Source organism: Nycticebus coucang, chromosome 22 (genome assembly GCF_027406575.1).
Source record: "Nycticebus coucang isolate mNycCou1 chromosome 22, mNycCou1.pri, whole genome shotgun sequence".
Lineage (NCBI taxonomy): Eukaryota > Metazoa > Chordata > Mammalia > Primates > Lorisidae > Nycticebus > Nycticebus coucang.
The window spans coordinates 25,369,300-25,392,575 of record NC_069801.1 but is presented as its reverse complement, the minus strand read 5'-3'; the positions used below and the strand labels follow the sequence as shown (position 1 = coordinate 25,392,575).

At 48.6% G+C, this 23,276-nt stretch overlaps 1 protein-coding gene across 1 annotated transcript in view; it reads left to right on the top strand.

Moving 5' to 3' along the window:
• Window positions 1-19,722, top strand: part of SPOCD1 (SPOC domain containing 1) — a 34,742-nt gene extending 15,020 nt beyond the window's left edge. Inside the window, exons 3-16 of the mRNA XM_053576418.1 lie at window positions 7,747-7,788; window positions 8,807-8,983; window positions 9,241-9,366; window positions 9,492-9,549; window positions 9,864-9,954; window positions 10,581-10,740; window positions 10,856-10,972; window positions 12,458-12,583; window positions 15,813-15,924; window positions 16,108-16,258; window positions 16,568-16,718; window positions 17,223-17,312; window positions 17,527-17,713; window positions 18,895-19,722. Of these exons, the coding sequence (XP_053432393.1) occupies window positions 7,747-7,788; window positions 8,807-8,983; window positions 9,241-9,366; window positions 9,492-9,549; window positions 9,864-9,954; window positions 10,581-10,740; window positions 10,856-10,972; window positions 12,458-12,583; window positions 15,813-15,924; window positions 16,108-16,258; window positions 16,568-16,718; window positions 17,223-17,312; window positions 17,527-17,713; window positions 18,895-19,544 (2,238 nt within the window). The 3' untranslated portion in view covers window positions 19,545-19,722. The remainder of the gene's footprint in view (window positions 1-7,746; window positions 7,789-8,806; window positions 8,984-9,240; window positions 9,367-9,491; window positions 9,550-9,863; window positions 9,955-10,580; window positions 10,741-10,855; window positions 10,973-12,457; window positions 12,584-15,812; window positions 15,925-16,107; window positions 16,259-16,567; window positions 16,719-17,222; window positions 17,313-17,526; window positions 17,714-18,894) is intronic.
• The last annotated feature ends 3,554 nt before the right edge of the window (window positions 19,723-23,276 follow it).

Below are 23,276 nucleotides of genomic sequence, written 5' to 3'. Positions count from 1 at the left end.
ATTTTTGAACCCACCACCTCTGGTATATGGGGCCGGCACCCTACCCCTTGAGTCACAGGCACTGCCCCGTATTGTTTATTAGGATTTGGTTTGTTTTCTACGTAGACAATCATATATAGACAACTGGAAGTTTGCCTTCTATGTAGAAGAGTGACAGCTTTGTTCTTTCCTTTCCAATTCTTTACATCTATTGCCTCCTCCCTTTCCCTTACTGTGCTAAGACCATTAATCTAATGTTGAATAGAAGTGGTGATAGCAGGAACCCTTGACTTGCTTTGGATTTTAAAGGAAACCCAATCATCATTTCACTATGAGTATGATGCTTGCGATGTTTTTATATGGATGCTGTTTATCGGGTTAAGGACACTTCTTTCTATTCCTGGTTCGCCATTTATTCAGAATGCCCTGTGCATTTTATCAAATATATTTTCTCCATTTTTGGAGATAATAGTAGGATTTTTATCCTAACATATTAATGCAGTGAAGTTAAGGAGCTGATTTTTTTAAACATGAAGCTCATCTTGCCTTCTTGGAACAAACCCAACTTGATGATGTCGTATCTTTTTTATATTTTCTAATTTCATTTTGTTTTGGACCTTTTGTATATCAATTGATGAGTTAGCTGGCCTGAAATGATTTATTCTCATACTATCCTTGTGAGGTTTTGGTATCAAGGTTTTGCTAGCCTTGTAGAATGAATTATAGATTTTTTTTTCTTTTTCCATTTTCTGGGATAATTTGTATAAGATTGGAATTATTTGCTGTTTGGATATTTTGGTAGAATAGCTAGTTTCAAAAAAGGTCTGAACTGATGTTTTCTTTGGGGAGGGTGTTTCTCATTGTACTACTTTATCTTTTTTGATGCTGTTATAACATAGTAACTTTATCAGTTATAGTTATAGATTCATTCAGTTTTTTTTTTTTTTTTACCTTGAATCAATTTTGGTAAGTTATACTTTTCTAGATATGTATCCACTTCATCTGAGTTTTCAAATTTACTGGTGTGTTGGCATACAACCTTTTACGGTAGTTTCTTATCTTTAATGTGTATGCATTTGTAATTATTCCAAATATTATCTGGTCATGCCTTCTCTCTTTTTTTATTCAATCCTGCCAGAAAACTGTCAGTTTTTCAGTCTTTACAAAGAACTGACTTTTGGTTTCATCTTCTTTCCTGTATGATTGTTTTTAATGTCATCTTTCTTTCAGTTTATTCTATTGTTTGATAATCTCTTAAACATAGTATTTAGTTCATTAGTTTTCTGCCTTGTTTTCTTTTCTAATAAAGACATTTAAAGCTATAAATGAGGTGGTGGCTTACAGCTGTGATCCTAGCACTCTGGGAGGCTGAGGCAGGTGGATTGCTTGAGTTCAGGAATTTAAAACTAACCTGCGCAAGAGTGAGGCCCTGTCTCTACTAAAACTAGAAAAACTACATGGGCATCATGGTAGGTGCCTGTAGTCCCAGCTACTTGGGAGGCTAAGGCAGGAGGATCACTTGAGTTTGAGGCTGCTGTAAGCTATGTCACCAGGACACTCTACCCAGGGTGAGAGAGTCAGACTCTGTCTCAAAACAAAAATAAAAGCTATAGGCCGGCCTGTAGTCCCAGCTACTTGGGAGGCTGAGGCAGGAGAATTGCCTAAGCCCAGGAGTTGGAGGTTGCTATGAGCTGTGTGACGCCACGGCACTCTACCGAGGGCAATAAAGTGAAACTCAGTCTCTACAAAAAAAAAAAAAAAAAGCTATAGGCCGGATGTGGTGGCTCATGCCTGTAATCCCAGCAGTTGGAAGGCCGAGGTGGGCGGATTGCCTGAACTCACAAGTTCGAGACCGACCTGCACCAGAGCAAGACCCTGTCTCTAAAAACTAGCCAGGCGTTGTGGTGGGTACCTGTAGTCCCAGCTAGTTGGGAGGCTGAGGCAAGAGGATCACTTGAACCCAAGAGTTTGAGGTTGCTGTGAGCTAAGACACCACAGCATTTTACCAAGGGGGACCAAGTGAGACTGTCTCAAAAGAAAGAAAGAAAGAAAAATGAAAGCTATAAGTGAACCTGTAAATTATCATTTTTGCTGCATCCACATACTTTAATATATAGTATTTCTCATTATCTTTCAATTACAATAATTTACAATTTTTAATTATAATTTTTCTTTGAGCTATGTGTTATCTAGAAGTGTGTTTCTTATATTCCAAGCATATTCATTGTTGGTGGTGGTTATTACTGTCTAACTCAGTCGCACTGTGGTCTGAGCAGATAGTCTTTGTCTGAGTTGTCTGGTGTTTAAGCCACCAGCCACTGTGTCTATTGAGCACTTGAAATTTGGCTAGTCTGAACTGAGATGTACTGTACGTGTAAATACACACAAGATGAAAGACTTAGTATAAGACTGGGCTCAGTGGCTCACACCTGTAATCCTAGCAGTCTGGGAGGCCGAGGTAGGAGGATTGGAGGCCAGCCTGAGCACGTGCGAGACCCTGTCTCTACTAAAAGTAGAAAAATTAGCTGAGCGTGGTGGTGGGTGCCTGTAGTTCCAGCTACTTAGGAGACTGAGGCAGGAGTATCTCTTGAAGTCAGGAGTTTGAGGTTTTTTGTAAGCTAAGCTGACACCATGGCACTCTAGCCTGGGTGACAGAGCAAAACTCTGTCTCAAAAATAAATAAATAAATAGAGACAGGAAATTTTCTTGCTATAATGGTGGATTTGTCATTTTTCTTATAGTTTTACTGATTTTCATTTTACATTTTTTGAGATTATGTGATTAGATGATTATAAGTTTAGAGTTGTTATAGTTTCCTAGTGAAATCGCTTATTATCATGCAGTAAGGTTTTGTGTCTAATAATATTTTGCTTTAAAGTCTGTTTTATCTGTTACTAATATAGCCACAAAGCTTTATTTTGGGTGGTATTTGCCTGTTCATATGTTATTCTATTTTTTTAAACCTTTTTTGCATCATTATGTTTTAGAAATGGGTCTTATAAATTATATTTAATGGGTCTTATAATTATATTTTCTTTCTTTAAAGGTCTGATAATTTTTGTATTTATCTGAAGTATTAGTTCATTTACATTCATTGTGTTTACCAATTTATTTGCATCTATTTCTACCATTTTATTTTGTGCTTTATGGTTTGAATTTCTATACTTTTCCCCCTTTTATTGCTTCCTTGGGGGTTGATTATTTTTTCTTATTCCTTTTTATCCCTCTACTAGTTTAGAAGTTTTATATGCCTTTTTTTTTGGAGACAGAGTCTCACTATGTCGCCCTTGGTAGAGTGCTGCGGTGTCACAGAACTCTAACCTCAAACTCTTGGGCTTAAGTGATTCTCTTGCCTCAGCCTCCCAGGTAGCTGGGACTACAGGTGCCCACCATAACGCTCCGCTGTTCTGTTGTTGTTGTTGTAGTCGTTGTTGATTAGCAAGCCTGGGCCAGGTTCAAACCCACCAGCCCTGGTGCATGTGGCTGGTGCCCTACCCACTGAGCTACGGGCGCCGAGCCTCTATGCCTTGTTTATATTTTTTGGTGTTTCTTCTAGAAATTTTAACTCAAATACTTCACTTACTAAAGAACAAAGGTAGTTACAACCTTTATCTTCATCCAAAGTGATACAAGGATCTTGGGATGCTGTAATTCCAAGTACGCACCTTCCCGATTTGTGTAGTAAATTGGTCTTATCTTATTTTTTCAATTTCCCAAATTGCACGCTGTTATTACAGTTTTGTACAATCATTTATCATTTTCTTTGCTCAAAATTCCTCCTTTCATCTCACCTTTTCTCTCTAGGATGGTTTTTCCTTCCTTCTGCCTCAAGTTCATCCTTTAGCATCTTGTTTATTGAACAAAATAAAATTATCAAGAAAAAACAATAACTCTTGGTTTTCTCCACAATATCTTGAATTCTTTTTTTTTTTTTTTTTTTTGGAGACAGAGTCTCACTCTGTTGCCCTGGGTAGAGTACTGTGGCATCATAGCTCACAACAACCTCAAACTCTTGGGCTCCAGCAATCCTCTTGCCTCAGCTTCCCTAGTAGCTGGGCTACAGGTGCTTGCCACAATGCCTGGCTAGTTTTTCTTTTCTTTTCTTTTTTTTTTGTAGAGAAAGGATCTTGCTCTTGCTCAGGCTGGTCTTGAACTCCTGAGCTCAGGTGATTCACCTGCCTCAGCCTTCCAGAGTGCTGGGATTACAGGTGTGAATGTCCACACCCAGCCTTATTTTACTTTTCATTACCATTGAGAAGTCAATCAACTGTTAGTCTAATTGCTTCCTTTAAAGATAAAATGTCTTTGAGCGTGTGGCATTATGGCACCGTAGTTAAAGCTCTAGAATCAGACTGCCGGGTCTTAAATCCTATAGCTCTTTGGTTTACTAGTTGTGACATTGTGCGAGCTGATTAACCTCTCTGTGTGTCTGTGCCTCAGTTTTCCCTTTTGTAAAATGAGAGCAATAATATATATTAGTACCAGTACATACGTATAGGGTTGTGAGGTGTCCAATCTTTTGGCTTCTGTGCTCCACATTGGAAGAAGAGTGGTCTTGAGCCCCACAGTAAGTACACAAACACTAATGAAAACTGATGAGCAAAAAAAAAAAAAAGATCTGTGCGTAATTTTCGTGATATTCTCTGTCACAAGCAAGCAAAACAAATCCTGACATAATCTACGTGCGGCCTGCAGGCTGCAGGTTAGACACCCCCGCATCTAATAAAGCATTCCCAGCAGTAGTGGCACATTTTCAATGCCATTAAAGTGCTAGCTATTATTTTTTCTCTTTATGCTTTAAGATCTCCTTATCATTAGCATTGATGTGTCTAGGTGTAGATTTCCTTTTATTTATCTTGTTTGAAGTTCACGGAGCTTTCTGAACCTGTGAATTGCTGTCTTTTATCAATTCTGGAAAATTCTTTGCTATCTATCTTCAAATACTGCCTCTGTCCCATTCTCTCTCCTCTATCCTTCTAGAACGTTAGTTAGATTAATTAATCCTTTCCACTCTTATCTTTTATCTCTCTCTTTTTTTTTTGAGACAGAGTCTCACTTTATCACCCACAGTAAAGTGCTGTAGTGTCATAGCTCACAGCAACTTCCAGCTCTTGGGCTTAGGTGATTCTCTTGCCTCAACCTCCCGAGTAGCTGGGACTACAGGTGCCCACAACAACGCCCAGCTATTTTTGTTGCAGTTTGGCTGGAGCCAGGTCTGAACCCGCCACCCTCTGTATATGGGGCTGGCGCCCTACCGACTGAGCCACAGGCGCCGCCCTTTTGTATCTCTTTGACTGTTTTTCACAGTCTCTGTGCTGTGAATATTCTAGATAATTTTAAAAGATCTGCCTTCTAGTTCACTAATTTGTTTCAGCTGTGTGTAATATGTTATTAAACTTACACGTTGAGTTTTTTATTTTAATTATTATTATGTTTTTCATTTCTAGAAATGGTGTTTGGTTTCCAACCAAATCTGCCTGGTTATGGTTGTTACAGATTTTTGTACTTTGTTCATATGTTCAATTCCTTCCTTTAGTTCTTTAAAAATACTGTGTATACATATTTTGTATTCTGGTCTGATAAGTCCAGTATCTAAGGTCTTTGCTTGTCTGGTTCTGCTGCTGGTTGTTTGAGAGGCTCATAACACTGGCATAAGGACCCCCTGGACAGGGGCCAGCCACGGGGCTTTGAACTATGAGGGACTAGTCTTAATATCTTTCCTGCTCCTTTTCTTTCCAGATCCCGTTTTTTCTTTTATGTCTCCCTCTTTCTCAATTTAATTTTTTGAAAGGCTGATTCATTTCCATGATTCTAAAAAAAAAAGGGCAAAAAGTCTCCTTGTCAGTACCCAGTCCCTTCCCTGCTGGCAGCCTGGGTTATTAGGTTCTTGTGGATACTTCCAGGGATATTTTATGCATATCCAAGCGAATGCAAATTTAAAAATTCATCCTCTTTGTAATGCAAATGGTAGCACACTACATATATTGTTCTGAACTTGTTTTTATAAAAAATATGTTTCTGGGCAGTGCCTGTGGCTCAAGGAGTAGGGTACCGGCCCCATATACTGGAGGTGGGGTGGTTCATACCCGGCTCTGGCCAAAAACTGCAAAAAAAAAAAAAGAAAGAAAGACAATTTAAGGGCTGCATCTGTGGCTCAAAGGAGTAGGGCGCCAGGCCCATATGCTGGAGGTGGTGGGTTCAAACCCAGCCCCAGCTAAAAACTGCAAAAAAAAAAAAAAGTTTCTGATTATAAAAGAATATAAAAGAAAATATATGCTCATTTTGAATTAACATGAATGCCCAAGTGTCTACAAGTAGAAAGTGAAAGTCTCCTCGGAATTTCATTCCCCAGAGATAACCTCTATTATGCATCTATAAATGTATATTTACATAAATGAGCTAATGCAATAGATACTGTTCCATAACCTATTTTTTTCTTCTTCTCCTAATAAGACACCATGACATCTTTCCATGAATCTTTACACGTCTCCACATAGCCCAGTAGTGTGTGCTTGGGCTTTGGAGTCAGAGCTAGGTTCTAAATACTGGCTCTGCAGCTTAGCAGCTGTAGGACTTTCCGATCCAATTTAAGCCTCAGTTTTCTCATCTGTAAAATGGAGATAGAAATAGTACATACCTCATTCTGTATGAGACCTTAATAAGATGAATAAGATCATGCATGATGTGCTTCCTCCGAGGCCAGCTGTTCTATAAACTCCAGTGAGTAGTAAGTTTTATTATGACTCCCTCATCCTTTATAATAGCCACATAGGATTCATAGTATGAAATGTCACCATTTATTAACTGAGCGTTTCTGGCATAAAACTGGGGTCCACAGAAAGGAGAGGAGACCAATCCAGGGACAAGGAAAAACTATTTATTTATTTATTTATTTATTTATTTATTTATTATCTATTTTTGAGACAGAGTCTCACTTTGACACCCTTAGTAGAGTGCTGTGGCATCAAAGCTGACAGCAACCTCAAACTCTTGAGCTCAAGCAGTTCTCTTGCCTCAGCCTTCTGAGTAGCCGAGACACAGGTGCCTACCACAATGCCCAGATATTTTTAGAGAAGGGGTCTTGCTCCCCACACAGTTGCAGAAGGCTTTTATCAGCCTTTTCAGTATAGCTGGCGTGGGGAAGTGAGCCCAGAGTACCACCTGGCGCTCTTCTCTAGTGTGGGTCAGGATTATATGCGTATATAGGTAGGGTGTTCCCCAGAAACTCCATCCTTGAAGCATTCCAAGAGCCTGGGGAGGGGGTTGCCGGTTTCTCACCTGTTGTTTTTGTTTTGAGACAGAGTCTCAAGCTCTCACCCTGGGTAGAGTGCTGTGGTGTCATAGCTCACAGCAACCTCAAACTCTTGGGCTTAAGCAATTTTCTTGCCTCAGCCTCCCAAGTATCTGGGACTACAGGTGCCTGCCATAATGCCTGGCTAGGTTTTTGGTTGTAGTTGTCATTGTTGTTTGGCAGGCCTGGGCTGGATTCGAACCCGCCGGCTCCCAGTGTATGTGGCTGGCCGCTGAGCTAAGGGCACTGAGCCCTGACCTGTTTTTTTTAAAATGGCTGCCCTCCTGTCAGGGTTCTGAGAATTCCTTTTCCACATTAACTGTTCCCTCTTTGATGAACGCTAGATTGTACCCAGTGAACACTGAACACACACCATTTCAAAAAAAGTGTCTTCTTTTTGTGAATTCCTTGTCATGTGGTCACTAGGTCCTCTGGATTCTAAGGATTCTAATCTCTGCCTCCTCTTTCTCTCCAAGCAGGAAGTAAAAATGCCGCAGGGGGCGAAGCTTGTGTGTTATGTAGGTTTTGACTTTTTATTACTATCCTTCTTCCTCCCTTTCCTTAGGTGGGCTGGACTGGGTGGGGGGTCCTCCACTGTAGAGGCAATTCTAGCCCCCTGGCCTGCCCTATTCCAGGATCTCCTAGCCTTCCCCTTGCCCTGTGCTGCTAGATCTCAGATTTCCAGTTTCCCCTAAATTGTGGAACTTGATCATTCCCCGATCATTCAAGGATTTGTTTTCACACCCATCTGTTTTCAAAACAACTCCCTGTGGTTTGTAATAAATTAAAAGAATCAAACAAAACACACTTGAAATGGGATAAAAGCCTAAAGAAAGCAAGAGAGCAAGAGGAAATCTTGTTACAACAACCCCTTCACTTTCAACCAATCCTGGAAGAGTACAATTGCTAGGGCCAAAGTTAACACTGGGCTTTCTGGCAGCCATAGCAAAAAGGGAAGCAGGATAGACTCTGCAGCTCATTGAAAGACCAAAAACTACTCTGCGCCTTGAAAATGGTCATGAAGGGATTTCTGTTGGGGCATAGAGGGTTGATTGGCAGCTTTACAGAGTGGGTGATGGCTACATGTGGCTGCTTCAGAGGAAGGTCACAGAACAAGTCAGTGACCCCTGAGAGGGGCATGACAGAGGTTTGCGCAGAAGAAGGTGGAGTCAGAACAGGGTGTGTCTCTCATGATGAGCTGAACGTCTAGTCTGAAGGAGGGTGGGAAGGGTCCTGGTGCAGGGCTGGGTGTTAGAAGGGAAGCTGAGAAGCTGAGAGGATGGGAGTGAGGACAGGCACCTCCCTGGGGACAGAAGCCAGCCAGGCAGCATTTATTCGCCACTACTATGTGCCACTTTGTGCCTTTGCTGACATCAGGAATACAGTGGGGACCAAGACAGGTATGTTCCCTGTCCACACTGGGCTTATAGTCCAGTGAGGGAGAGACGTTAAACAACTGCCTGTGAGGTGAGCACTCTGAAGGGGGGTGGGCAGCCCCCCGCCCTGCTTGCTTCTCAAGTGCTGTCTCCACTGCAGCTAGGTTCCGGGTCAGTGATCCAGCTCCTGGGGGCCATCAGCCACAGGCAGGCAGTGGGGCAGCTACGGCCAAAGCTGGAGGCTCTGGAGGACTTGATGGAGGTCACCTCATCCTTATCTGCCCAGAGGCCCAGAAGGAAGGAAAGGCCCATGGCTCAGGGCCCTGCTGGGTGCCAGGTACAGAACAGGCTACTTTACGTAGGTGATGTCAGTTAATCCTGCTGAGAGAGGAAGCTTCACACCTGCTCAGAGAGCTGGTGTCACTTGCTCATGGTCACACAGAACCCAGCTGGCTGGCTTGGGCTCTGTGTGTTCTTTCTCCTGCACCCCAGAGTCAGGAGCTTGCCTGGAGGAGGGAGGGGCTGGGTCTCCCTTTGGAGATGGCACAGTCACTGGCCTCAGCTTCCGGCTAACCACCATGTCCTCTTCCCAAGGTTTTCCAGCTGCCTCCTTCAGGAGGTGCAGCATGGGACTCTGGGAACCTCTTTGATACTTTCGACCTTATGAGAAGCTGCTCCCCACCCCTCAGGGACCCGACCACTGATACTGAGTGTCCTCAGGTGAGTGCTTCTGCCCCTGCCATACGGCCTCCTTCACCAGGGTTGGAAGGACATTGGGTTGGGGAGGTGGTGAGGACCAGTGGGGGGCTCATAGGCACAGCCTCAGTTTTCACTGTCCCCTACAGAGTGGCCCAGTGGAGGCTGAAGAAGAGGAGCCTCTGCAAGAGGGAGCAGAGGACCCAGGTGAAGAGCCCTGAGGATGACCCTCAGTCGCCTCCTGTTCTCCAGAGACTCTTGGGGACTGGGGAGGATTCAGACCCAGCTCTTGGCCCCAGCCCTTACTGGACTCTCTTTTCCCCCCCACCCCATCAGTCTAAAGCCCTTCTCCAAAGGGGTAGGGGCTGTTGGCTGCCTGGGCTTGGCTCCCAGAGAGATGAGGGGGCTAAGTCCTAAGGGTGGGACCCCTCTCATCTGCCTGAGCCCTTCAGCATTGAGTCTCCCCCCACCCCCATTCCCCTGAGCACCCCTTGAGAGCCCGTGACTCTGTCTTCCTGTAGCTCAGCTCCGGCCCCAACAGGAGGAGCTACCCCTGGTTATGAAGATTAGGGGCACCGTGGCCCGGGCTATGCAGGAGGTGCTGTGGAGTCGGTAAGACCTCACTTCCCACTTCCCAGACACCTCCAGCTACTGTGCCATGCCATGTTCTAAGGGCTTCTGTGTGTATGACTGACCCCATTTGGTAGCAGTGAGGTCACCTGCCCACACAAACAGCCAGGGGAGAGCTGAAATCTGAACCTAGGTCTTTCTGGCTTCAAGGTCATCCTTTCCCAGACATAATGAGAGCCCAGAGCTCCCACTCACTAATGGTGAGACTGAGGCCCAGAGAGGGCAGGACTTTGTAAAGGCCACACAGCAAGTCAGTGGCAGGTTCAGGGGACTCTGTCCTCTCCCCAAGTGAGTCCTTACCCCACCCCCAGGTCTCCTCCTCTCCACATACCCCAGTTCTGGATCACGCGTGGGCTGAGGAGTCAGACAGTGTGGATTCAAATCTTGCTTTGCCACCAATCACGTGGCCTCGAGTGAGCCCCTTACCTTCTCTGAGACTCAGTCACCCCATCTGTAAAATGGAGAATGATGATATTTCTTCCCCACAGGGTTAGGGGAAGAATAACTAGGTTCATGTAGGAAAATACCAAGGTCAGACCCTGCCCCCCATTCCTTCTGGGACCAAATGCACAGGCTCAGTGCACACGGCCCTGCCCTTGTCCCCACAGCCTCCAGGAGCTTCCAGACCTGGTGCTGCATGAGGAGGTGGTAGAGAGTGTTGCGGCCAACATCGAAGCAGCTCTCTTCGACCTGACACAAAGCACCAACTGTCGCTACAAGACCAAGTACCGCAGCTTACTGTTCAACCTGCGAGATCCCAGGAACATGGTGAGCAAGGCCATAGCGGGGCCAGGCCGGCCCCTCAAGGCTCAAAGACCTGGGAGGACACTGGGGTGGGGGCCCTTGGAGCGATGTGGTGCAGCCCCTGTCCCCGCCCCTGCAGGACCTGTTTCTCAAAGTGGTTCATGGAGATGTCACCCCCCATGACCTGGTGCGGATGAGCTCAATCCAGCTGGCCCCCCAGGAGCTGGCCCGCTGGCGGGACCAGAAGGAGAAAAGGGTGAGATGTTGGGCCAAGAGAGGACATGGGGTGAGAGGGTGGCCCAAGGATGGAAGTGAGAGAGACAGAGAGCAGAGGAAGGAAGAAGACAGGGAGAAACACAGAAAATGGGAAACAGAAAGAGAAAGGAGACAGAGAGAGAGACTCTCCCTGAAAGAAAAATAGGAAAAGAAGCAGAAATGAAAAGCATTGGGGATGGAGAGCTCGGTATAGAGGGACATGCTTGGTTTTCCATGAGCTGGGCTATGGGAGGAGGAGGAGGACCAGGATGATGGTCCAGAGTCTGGAGTCCAGCGTGGCCATCAGTGTCCATGGGGTCTAGTCCTCTGATAATCCCCCTTTACCTATCCCAGCTTCAGATGCCCTAGGCTGGATGAGGGGCCCCACAGCCCTCATGCTTCACAGTTTACATCCCCAAATACCCTGTGTCCATGGGTCTCTCCCTGTCTAGGACCTGCTTAGAGGCAGGGAACATGTGGCACTGGGCAGGCATTGGAAAATGGCTCACCCTGTACTTGTTGGTGGCCTGGTGAAAGAGGAAAAGACTCATCTAAGGGTCAGGGCCACTAGGATCTGGCGGGGTGCTCAGGCCTCTGTTCTGGAAGACACTAGGCTGATTAGAATTAATAACAAGCGTCTATCAGGTGAGTCTGTTCACTATAGGCTGAGCTTCTGTCCAGGCACTGTGGGGGCCAGGAATCAGGACTGGCTATGGAATTTATGGAGGCTGGCGCAAAATGAAAATGTGGGTGCTTTGTTCAACAAATGAGTCAAGGTGACATAGGGCACATAATACAAAGCACTAAATGAAGCCTAGGGCCCTTCTAAAAACAGGACCCTGTGCATCTGCACAGATCTCACGCCTATGAAGCTGACCCTGGCAGGGAGGCTAGGACCCTGTCTTCCAGGGGGTATTAGAAAAAGAGAGATGGGCTTTCAGGAAAGATTTCAGATAGAATGACATCGATCAACAATAAGAATCACAACTAACATTTACTATGAGCCATGCTCCGGACTAAGCCTTTTATGGACGTTGTTTAATACTGTGTCTTTAATTCCTGGAGAACAGATAAACTGAGGCTTAGAGCACATAAGTGCTCACCCCAGGCCATACTTCCTTGTACAAATCTTTATTAAGGGCCCAGCTGGGACTCCTGAGTTCATACTCTTTCGGAATCACCACACCTTTCCTAGCACAGAGGGCGAGGTACACTCAGAGCAGAACTGACTTGTGAGTGAAAGTGAAACCTGGGAAGGCTTCCTGGAGGAGGCAAGACTTGAGTTGAAGGGTGAATGAGTGGAAGATGGAGTGGTAGTGAGAGCGAAGGGTTTCCAGGGGAAGGGAATGGCAAAAGCAAAAGTATGGGGGCAGGGAAAGGCCTGGTGTGGAAGAAGAAGATCCCCAAGGGAGGAAAGGGAGCTTTGGGCTCTTGGTGGCCAGAGACCCCCTAACCTGGCTGAACTTGGGCTACTTCTCTTCTTCAGGGCCTGGAGATCATTGAGCAGCAACAGAAGGAACCATGCAGACTTCCAACCTCCAAACTGACCCACAAGGGTGAGGTCGAGATCCAGCGGGACACAGACCAGACGCTGACCCTGGAGGACCTGGTGGTAAGGGGTGGGGGGCTGACCTTGTGCCAGGCAGGGCCCACGCCCAAGGATCCCACGCCACACCTCACCAGCTGTGTGATCTTGGGCAAGTCACCTAACTGCTTTGAGGCCCACCTTGTTTGTGATAAAACAGGGACAATGATCCTTAACATATGTGGTCTGGGGCAGCACAGAGCAAGACACTGCCACTGGCACAGGCCTGCCACACCTTCTTGGTGGTGGTCCCTTCCTTTTGTCTAACCCCAATGCACCCCACATGAGTGGTCCTAAGTACTGTCATTGCAGGAGCTCTGCTCACATCTGCTGGGAAGCAGGAGTCAACACTATTCCAGACAGTGATTTTTTTTTTTTTTTTGTAGAGACAGAGTCTCACTTTATCACCCTTGGTAGAGTACTGTGGCGTCACAGCTCACAGCAACCTCCAACTCCTACCCTGTTTCCCCGAAAATAAGACAGTATCTTATATTAAGGTTTGCTCCCAAAGATGCGCTAGGTCTTATTTTCAGGGGACGTCTTATCTTTCCCGTAAGTAGGTCTTATTTTCAGAGGATGCCTTATTTTCGGGAAAACAGGGTAGGCTTAGGTGATTCTCTTGCCTCAGCCCCCCGAGTAGCTGGGACTACAGGCGCCCACCACAATGCCCGGGTATTTTTTGTTGTTGTTACAATTTGGCCAGGGCCGGGTTTGAACCCACCCTACCCACTGAGCCACAGGCACCGCCCAGTGATTTTTTTTTTCTTAAGAGGTAAGGAACAGAGCCTGCTCTATTCAGCAGATTTCCGGGGGGGTAACTGCCTGGCGCCTAGGGTAGTCAGGCCAGAGGGCCTCCTGGAACTTGACCCGAGAGCTGGAAAGCCGACAACAGTGACCAGGGTCTGGGTCTCCTCTCCCCCACCCGCATGGTCATCCTGCTCTTTCCTGCCTTGGCTCCTTCTCCTTGCACATGACCTGACATAGTTGCTCAGCAGCCCCAGAACTGACGTCATCTTGGCCTCCTACAGGCAGTCAGAACATCCCCTGGTCTCACTCCAGTCACGCTCAGAAGCCCTGCTGCCTGTGGCTGGGTGTTCCATGAGTCAGATGTTCACCTGGGTCTAATCAGCTACGTCCAGGAGAGGGGTGCAGGGCAAGGCCCTTGAACCATATTCATTCCCCCAATACATACATATTTATCGAGCTAGGCACTGGGGAAATGGCAGTGAACATGAGACATGGAAATCTCTGCTCTCTTACCACCATTTATATTCAGGCCGATGACTGGGAGAACCGCTGCCTGTGCAGCAAGGAGCCCTGAGGGGATGTGGCTGTCCCCTAACCAAAGCCAACCTACACTCCCCAGACTAAGTTGTAATTTAGGGACAGGAGCAGGATAGAGGGGAGTGCTTTTGCCCATTTCCAGGATGAGGAACGTGGCACCATTTCCCTGAGGTCAGGCAGGAATGGGAGTAGAACTGTGATGTCAGCCCAGGCTGTCTGACTCCAAGGCCTGTGCTTTGCCACTGCTCTGGAGGTGGTTTATAAGATAAGAATAGAGTTTCAAAATCTTCTTAAGCCTCCTGAAGCACTGTTTGTGTTTAAAGCTACTTCTGTTATGAGAGGGGAAAAGTGATTTGGCAATAGACATCAAGAGTCTTTAAAACGTTCTTTTTCCTTGATTCTCTTGTCTGCTTCTGAGAACTTGTCCTAAGGAAATAATTTAAAGTTTAGGGAAATACTTTCTGCACAGAGACGTTCAGTGCTATTGATAGTATTGAAGACCTGGAAATGACCCAAGTGTATGTATAGTAAGAGAGATGCTCAGTACACTGGGGTCCGCCTCAGCAGAGCAGCATCTGCAGGGAATATATAAGGTGGCATTTGCCTCTGCTATTATTAGTGAACAAAAGGAGAACACAAGTTGACTGTTTGATCACAGGTGTTTTTTTTGTTTGTTGGTTGGTTGGTTTTTTTGAGACAGAGCCTCAAGCTGTCATCCTGGGTAGAGTGCTGTGGCCATCACAGCTCATAGCAACCTCCAACTCCTGGACTCAAGCAATTCTCCTGCCTCTGACTCCCAAGTAGCTGCGATTACAGGTGCCTGGCACAACACCCGGCTATTTTTTGGTTGCAGCTGTCATTGCTGTTTGGCGGGCCCGGGATGGATTTGAACCTGCCAGCTTAGGTGTATGTGGCTGGCGCCTTAGCTGCTTGAGCCGTAGGCGCCGAGCCTGATTTCAGCTATTTTAGTAAAAGTACACCCAGACCAGGTGCGGTGGCTCACGCCGGTAATCCTAGCTCTCTGGGAGGCTGAGGCAGGGGGATTGCCTGAGATCAAGAGTGCAAGACCAGCCTGAGCAAAAGCAGATCCTGTTTCTACTAAAATAGGGCATTGTGTTAGGCACCTATAATCCCAGTTACTCAAAGGGCTGAGGGGGCGGCGCCTGTGGCTCAAAGGGGTAAGGCGCTGGTCCCATATGCCAGAGGTGGTGGGTTCAAACCCAGCCTCAGCCAAAAACTGCAAAAAAAAAAAAAAAAAAGGCTGAGGCGAGAGGATTACTTGAACCCAAGAGTTGAGGTTGCTGTGAGTTATGACATCACAACACTTTACCCAGGGCACAGAGTGTGAGTTATGACACCACAGCACTTTACCCAGGGCACAGAGTGAGACTCTGTCTCAAAAAAAAAAAAAATTTTTTTTTTAAAAGTACCCCCCAACTTGTACATAGAAAAACTATTATAAAGGAATGTCCAGGATATCAACAGTTGTTTCTGAGTGGAGACAAAAGGTGATTTCCTTTTTAATTTTCCGTTTTTCAGTATTTTCCAAATTTTCTTTATAAGTTCATGGTACTTTTGGGGTGGGGCCTGTGGCTCAGTGGGTAAGGTGCCGGCCCCATATACCAAGGATGGCGGGTTTGAACCTGGCCCCGGCCAAACTGCAACAAAAAAATAGCTGGGCAATGTGGCGGGCGCCTGTAGTCCCAGCTACTCGGGAGGCTGAGGCAAGAGAATCGCCTAAGCCCAGGAGTTGGAGGTTGCTGTGATCTGTGATATCACCGCACTCTACCAAGGGTGATAAAGTGAGACCGTCTCTAAAAAAAAAAAAACAAAACAAAAAACAAGTTCATGATACTTTTGTAGTAAATTATGAAAAAAAGTAAAACACATCCCTGGTAACCCCTACCCATGGAGGGCTCCTGACTTCCCTAGCCACCTTCCCAGCCTACCCGTTTTCTCCTCTGTCTCCCAGGGACCCACAGTGCCCACGCACTGCAACCCACCAGCCCTGCCTGCCACGCTGGAGGACACCATGGAGCAGCATGAGCACCACTTTCTAGACCCCAGCTGCCGCATCTGCATGGGTGGGAGGGGACACAGGAGCAGTGCAGGGATGACAGGAAGACTGGGGCTGTGTGGGGTTAAGCAGCCACAGGGATTCATGGCCTGGGGGAAAGATGACAGAGTGGTGTCATTGGCTCTAAAGCTCTGGGTTGGCTTCTGCTTTGCTGCTTGCCCGTTTCAGCTCCTGCCTCTGCTGTTTGCAGACTGGAAGCCCTTGAGTGAGCTGTCAGGCTCCTACAAAGCTGTCGGGGGTAAGGAGGACAGTGTCTCCCAGAGAGCCCCAAGCCTGGCTCCTGTGTCTTCTCCAGAGATGCCTGAAGCCAGGGAGATGCTTCCCATGCAGCCTCAGGACAGGTATGGGGGCGGGGAGCAGGGAGGTAGGGAAGCTGGTGGGGTTGGAGGAAGGCTACCAGCTGGGGCAGCAGGCACAGCACAGGCTTTTCTTTTTATATGGCCTTGGGCAAGTCTTCCCTCCTTTGGAAGCCTCAGTTTCCCCATCTGTGCAATGGAACTAATCCCAGGCTCCTGGTTGCCCCCTGCACAAGGCCAATATTCCAATCCCCACAGTGTGGACACAGCACCTGCTCTGAAAAGAAAGGAGGTGCTGGGGAAGTCCTGGTGACCTGCTCTGCCTGGCCCTGTGTTTTCTGTCCTTCCCTCTAGTGTCCCATCACCAAGGCTCCAGATGCCTGCTGCACTCACAAAGGCCCTGCCCTGCCAGCTACCCTGGGAGGGCACTCTGGACATGTTCTCCATCAAGCGGTTCCGGGTCAGGGCCCAGCTGGTCTCAGGACACAGCTGTCAACTTGTCCAGGTGCACCTGCCCTGCTCACTGACCAGCCCAGTCAGCTACTTACACACCATGTGCTAATTCCTATATTCTTTTACTCATGCATTCTAAAATAAGACATTGGCACCCCTCTCTGTGCCTGCCCTGTGCAAATCATGGCCATGGCCAATGAGACGCCAGCCCTGTAGCCCAAGGCATAAACCAAGAAGGGCCCAGAGGAATATGATACCTCTCTGGCCAGGAGGAGGGTTTTAGGAGTGATCATTGAGTGACTGAACCATCAGCTCAAGTGCTGGATGAGGGTGGAGATTAGAAGAGGGAGGAGGGGCTTCTGAGAAATTGTAGGTAATTGGCCAGGACAGGCTGTGGGTTTGCAGGGTCAATTAGAGTTTTCCAGGCAGCCACTGAGGGTCTAGATATACTGCTACTTACCTTCACCTCAGGCTTTGGCTTTCCAGGTGGCTGGGAATGAGTCATCCTAAGTGGGAGGGAAGCTGGGGGCTCACTGACCATCCTACCTGCCCCCAGGCTTTGCCCGATGTGATCCGTTCAGCAGGCTGCATCCCCCCCAACACTGTCTGGGATCTTCTGGTCAACATCAGCCCAGCTGAGGCCAAGGTAACTGTCCACTCTTGGGCAACCCTTCTTCTCCTAGCACCTTACTTCTGGCCCTGAGATTGCTCGCTCTCCAGCAGAGGCCTGGTTTGGGAGTCTGGTGTGACTGCAGATTCACTGTGTGATCCCGGGCAAGTCCCAGATTCCTCCTCTGGAAGATTAGGTGATTGCAGAGCGGAGGATGACTGCACCTAACGCTGCTCTCCTGCAACTGCAGGATATCTGTGTGGTCAGACTGTGCCCACATGGTCCACAGGACACCCAGAACTGTCACCTGCTCTACTCCTATCTCAACAACAAGCAGCGCCACAGCCTGGCTGCTGTGGAGCACATGGGGGTGGTCCTGCTGCCCCTGCCAGCCTTCCAGCCCCTGCCTTCCAGACTGCGCCCTCTAGGGGGCCCAGGTGAGTGCCTGATGCCCATACCAGACCCTGCTTCCCTTCACTTGGTGACCAGGCTGGGCATGGTTGACACAGTCCGTCTCAGCAGAGCAGGTACATCTCAGCAGGGAACTCTTGACAGGTGACACCAATAACAGTAATAGCTCACACTTGGACACTGCTTACTGTGTGCCTGTCATTGTTCTGAAAACTTTACCTGGAGGAAATCTTTTAGCCTCAGATAACCCTAATCAGAACACTACTATTAATTAGATCCTCCATTTCATAGATGAGAAAACTGAGGTAAAGAGAAGGCAAGTGACTTGTCCAAAGTCATACAGCCAGTCAGTGGCAGAGCCAAGCTTCATATCAAGAAGCATGGCTCCAGAAACTGGGCTCTTGACTACCACACACACTGCCTCTCCAGCTAGGCAACCTAAATAGAAACTCCTGGGGCAGCCGTGTTAGACCCTGGCTGTAGGACAGAGGCAGAACTCACAAGCACCTGACTATAAATGTCACCTATGATAGGAGGGAGGAATGTTTCACCATAGCTCTACTGAGCCAAATTTGGCCTCTGTGCATGCATACTTTCTGGGATGTGGCTCCAGGAAAGCAGGTGGGGTAGGGGTGGGGACTTATAGGGTGGACTGTACCCCTTCCTGAGCAAAGTGTTTGGCCTTGCTGGGCTGCATGTCCTAGAACAATGAGATAGATTTCGACCCCATAGAGTCTTGAGATCAAACCATCCATGCCCCACCCTCAGCCAGACGAAGCTTTATCTCACAGAGACTACATCTTCCAAGAGAGGTTCACCTTCCTACTTACTTTTCCCAGCATCTCACGGACCCCCATCTCACTGTAGGGAAGCTATTCTTGGGACCTAAACTCTAGATCAGGGATCCTCAAACTTTTTAAACAGGGGGCCAGTTCACTGTCCCTCAGACTGTTGGAGGGCCAGACTATAGTTAAAAAACAAACAAACTATGAACAAATTCCCATGCACACTGCACATACCTTATTTTGAAGTCAAAAAACAAAACGGGGAACAAATATAATCACACCACCTCATGTGGCCCATGGGCTGTAGTTTGAGGACCTTTGCTCTAGATCTGTTGCAGCCAAAAATGCAGCTTCTGGAGGCTATGTTCTCTCCCACCTGGCTTTTGGCCTCTCCCTCCCTGTTTCCTTTCTTCTTTTCCCAGGTCTAGAAACCACTCACTCAAGTCTGTTGCTGGCTGTGCTGCTCCCTAAGGAAGGGCTTCCAAACACAGCAGCATCTAACTGCTTGTGGGGGAAGGTTCGAAAGATGGTCTCCTTCAACAGGAAAGTGGAGATGAGATACTATAAGCCAGAACACAGGAGGCCGGATATGGCCCTGAAGAGCTCCCCTCCCCCAAAGGGTGCCCTGCAGCAGAGTCAAGGGAAGGGCATTCTGGCTCCAAGGCGGATTTCTGCTTGTCAGAGGCTCCCCAGAGGCAGGGGGAGGCTGTGGGCAGAGCCTGATACCTGCCAGCGTCCTGGGCGAGGGTGGTGGCCCTCAGAACCCAGTTGGTGTCTGTCCCAGCATCCCTATTCAGCAGCAGCAGCTGCCCACAGTTTTGGCCATGGCCAGCACGTCCACAGGGCCTCCTGCCCTCAGCAAGCCCTGCTCCAGCACCTCAAATCCCTAGTGACCATAAGCCACCAGCTGCAAGCCTCACTGTGGCCCCTAGGCCAAGAGCTCCTTCCCCCACTCCCTGCAGCATCTACCCAGCCCCCTGCACCTCTAGAGCCTCTTGGACCAGCCCCTGACTCCTCTTTGGGCCCTGTAGATGAAGCTGGCTCTGAGTGTCTCCTTCCTAGGGAGGCTTGACCCTCCTTATCCACCAGAACAAGGGCTTTGATTCCCTCACCAGTGCTGAACCCTGAGCTGTTCCAGAGAGAGTTGGGGTGACGGGATAGGAGGGGAGAGTCGACTCTACCCACCTGCCCTATTGGAGTTTCCTGTTCTGCGGTCTGTTGTTTGATGTTGATTTTGTTGTTCAATAAAAAGTTTGGCAAAGTTGGAACTGCATCTGCTAGCTGGTCACGAGACACCCTGGTTCTGGCTGTCTCTGGGTTGGTTGGGTGTCTCCGTGAGTTTCTGGGCACCAATATACACCAATATGCTTTCCTAGTTGCCTGTCTGAAGTCCTGGACCATCACTGGCCCCAGGTCACAGCTGTTTCCATGGTAGCCTCTGGAAACATTTTCTAAGCCCTCTGAACTAGGCAGAGGAAGAGATGGTGGAAGAGAAGACAGGACTGGGGCATGAGTAGAAAGGGAAAAGGTGTCTAGACACCTAGAGATTGCCAGGGAGGAAAAGGACAGCAAGACGCAGTGGTATTTAATATTTTCAGTTAATAATATGATATTTTCTTTTGGATAGATTGAGGGAATAGCACATAGCTCCCCCATATTGCCTGTGTGTTTCTGTGTATGTTTCTGCATGTGTGTGTATGTCTATTGCCTGCCTATATGTAGATCTCTGTTGAGGAATTTGGGAGATCCAGATAGAGTACCTCTTGTCAGTTCCCAGAGACTGGCAGTGGAGAAAGTCAAGACTGTTGGCCTTAAGGGTAGCCTTTGGGTTGGATGGTGCTGCCCTACCTTGAGCCTGGAATGAGCGCCCAACAGCAACTGTAATTGTAAAGCATCTGGTGTGGGGTGAACCCAGAGAGAGGCAAGACTGGGCACTGACCCGGGAACTAGCTGCCCTTGGCTAACCAACCCAGCATAGAGAAACAGGGAGGAGAGAATCTCTGCAGGATCCCCTCCCTTTAGCCCAGGTGTCTGAAGGGATGTACCTCTTGCCCACCTCCTCTCATAATCTGCTTCCCTCTGGCCCCTGCTGGACTGGAAGAGTGGGCCAATGGTTGTCTGGGGAGCCCTTCTCTGCCCCTTGAGCTGTGCGGCTGCTGTACCTGCAGCCGACTGTAGAGGGGGCCCGCGGCCTTGGAATGGAGGTCCGGGCTGGCGGGCCCGGAGGCTGGGCTGGGGGCGGGGCGAGGTGCTAGAACTTAGCGGAAGTGGCTGGAAGTGGGGGCGGGTGGGTGCAGGTTGAGGGTAGAGAGAGGGGGCTGGACAGGTGAAATGGGGAGTGGGCGGGCTCCTTCGGGAACTTTTCTGGATCCAGAAGTTTGGGAGCGCGATAGCCTTCGCGCTATATGCAAATGACTCAAATTACTATGCAAACCTACAGTTCGATTGCGAGTCCACAACTTGGGTGGTTTTCTCGACGCAGGGCGAAAGGAGAAGGCTGCGCATCCCCTCTCCCGGCCCAGGGCTTCCTCCCGCGGCACACAGAGTAGAACCAGCTCTGTACTCTGGGCAGGGACTTATTTCAGAGCTTCAGTTTTCCCCTCTGTAAATGGGGGTGACAACTCGGCTCTCAAACACCTAGTCAGCGGGAGGGCTATAGGTGGACCCCGAAATCCTGCAGCCCGTCTCGTGGCGGGGACTGGACAACGTGACGCCCACCGCTGTTTTTTGGCCGTCGTCCACACGCCCCTTGCCTTCCTCTCTTTTGGCTGAGGCGGGAGGGCAGATTAGGCATGACGTCCTGGGGGCGTGGCCGGCAGTTGCTAGGCTCGAGGGGCGTTGCTATGCAACACTGGGCCGGGCTCGCGTTGCTGGGCCGGAGTTAGAGTAGCCGGTACCCGAAAGGCCCCCTACCTCCCTGGATTTTAGTGGAGGGCGCCCCGGGGTGGCTGGGATTGCGACGTTGCTCTCCCCCACGACTTTCTCCAGGCCTCAGCTCCCCCTTAACTGGACGCAGTCTCTGAGGGTCCTTCCGGTTCACACCCTCTGCCACTCAATGATCCTCTGGGCTCTGGAGCGAAGAACCCTGGGTCTTTGTACACATGTCTATGCGCCTGCCTGTGCAGGGGGCGGGGGAAGGCGGGTGTCGCTTTTAGATCTCCATAGCAACCGCTCTTTTGTCACCCTATTGCTCCCAAAGGTTTGAGCGGTTGCTTGCACTAATTTACATATATCTGCATTAACATAGAGGAGGGGCCGGAACTTGTTTGGGTAACTATCCCTGGACAATTCCCTTCGCTTCTCTCATCCCGTCTGCTGGGCACGTGGGCTGCGCATGCGTGTGTTTTGCTTGTCCTTGTTCTCAGATTTGGGGTAAGTGAACTGTAATAGTGACCACCGATTTCCAGTCCCCACGACCCTTTCTTGAACCATTAGCATGAATCCATCCACTACTACCTGACCAAGGACATCCAGCTCCCCGTGCAATGCCAGTGCTGCTCTTTCCTGGCTGTGTGGCCTTGGGCTAATTTAATTCCCCTCTCTCTGGCTCAGTTTCCTTCTCTGTAAATATAGATACTAATCCCTAACTCACACCTATTGCTACTCTGGCACAAGGTGGACACTTTCTCACTTCCTCTGTAGAGCCCTGCTCTGCTCAGGACCTAACCAAAGCAAACCAACCCTCTTTGCAGCTCAGGACATGGCAATTAGACACCAGGAAGAACTTCCAGATGTCAGGGCAAACTGGATTGGAGGCACAGGATGGGGACTATTGGTTTGCCTGTTTGTCCTTGGAGGTTGGAGTATAGGTTGGTGAGTGTGGACCCTGCCTCACCAACTCCCACCCCCTTACTTCCCTGTTTCTCTTCAGCAACCTTGCATTCCTGTCCCAGAGGCCTGGAGTCTGAGGTGGCTGCAGCAGTGGCAGCTGAGGTTGGGAGGCCTAAGACAAGAGCTGAGGAGGTGAAGGCTGAGGAAGTTCCCTCCAGGACTGAGGTGTTTGGGATGGAGCAGGGCTTGGGATGGGGTAGGAGACTAAGCAGAAACTTTGCTTGGAGAGCCACATGTCTGTGCCTTTACCAGAGGGGACTGGGGAACCCTGAGGACACTCCGTTGCCCTTCTGGACCTCAGTTTCCCCACTGTGGACAATTGGGACTCCTCTACTGTGACATGGAAGGCAGCTGAGAAATTAGCTCAGTCTGGAGAGCCCTCTCACTGACGCAGCTATGTGACAGTGCTGTGCAGGGAGTGAGTTCCCTGTTCTTGAGACTGTGTAAGCAGAGGCTGAGAGAGACTCCTTGAGCATGGCTGGGATGGAGCAGCAGATCCCCTCCTGGAAGTTCTTGTTTTTGTTTGGACTCCAGCTGCTCCAGATAGCCTCCTCAAAAGCGGTGAAGTCCTTCCTGGGCCTAATGTCAGCCTTTCTTTCATTGGCAGAAGGTTGTTCTTACTGTCCTTTTTCCTAGTGTCTCTGTAACTCTTTTTTTTTTTTTGGATTTTGGCCAGGGCTAGGTTTGAACCCGCCACCTCTGGCATATGGGACCAGCGCCCTACTCCTTGAGCCACAGGCACCGCCCCTAGTGTCTCTGTAACTCTTCACAGCCTCCATTGCTTGGGTCAGAGGAGAGGCAGAGGATGTGTTAAAGGGAGAGAACCAGTTCTACTCTACGTGGATCTGTTCTCAATTAGGTTCAGATAATTTAAAAAATAGGGTTGGCTCCTATTCTGGGTGGAGGAAGGTTGTCAGTGGTGGAGAGTGGGTTCTGGTTGGTTGGTTGGCTTCCTGGAGGAGCTGGGCCTGCA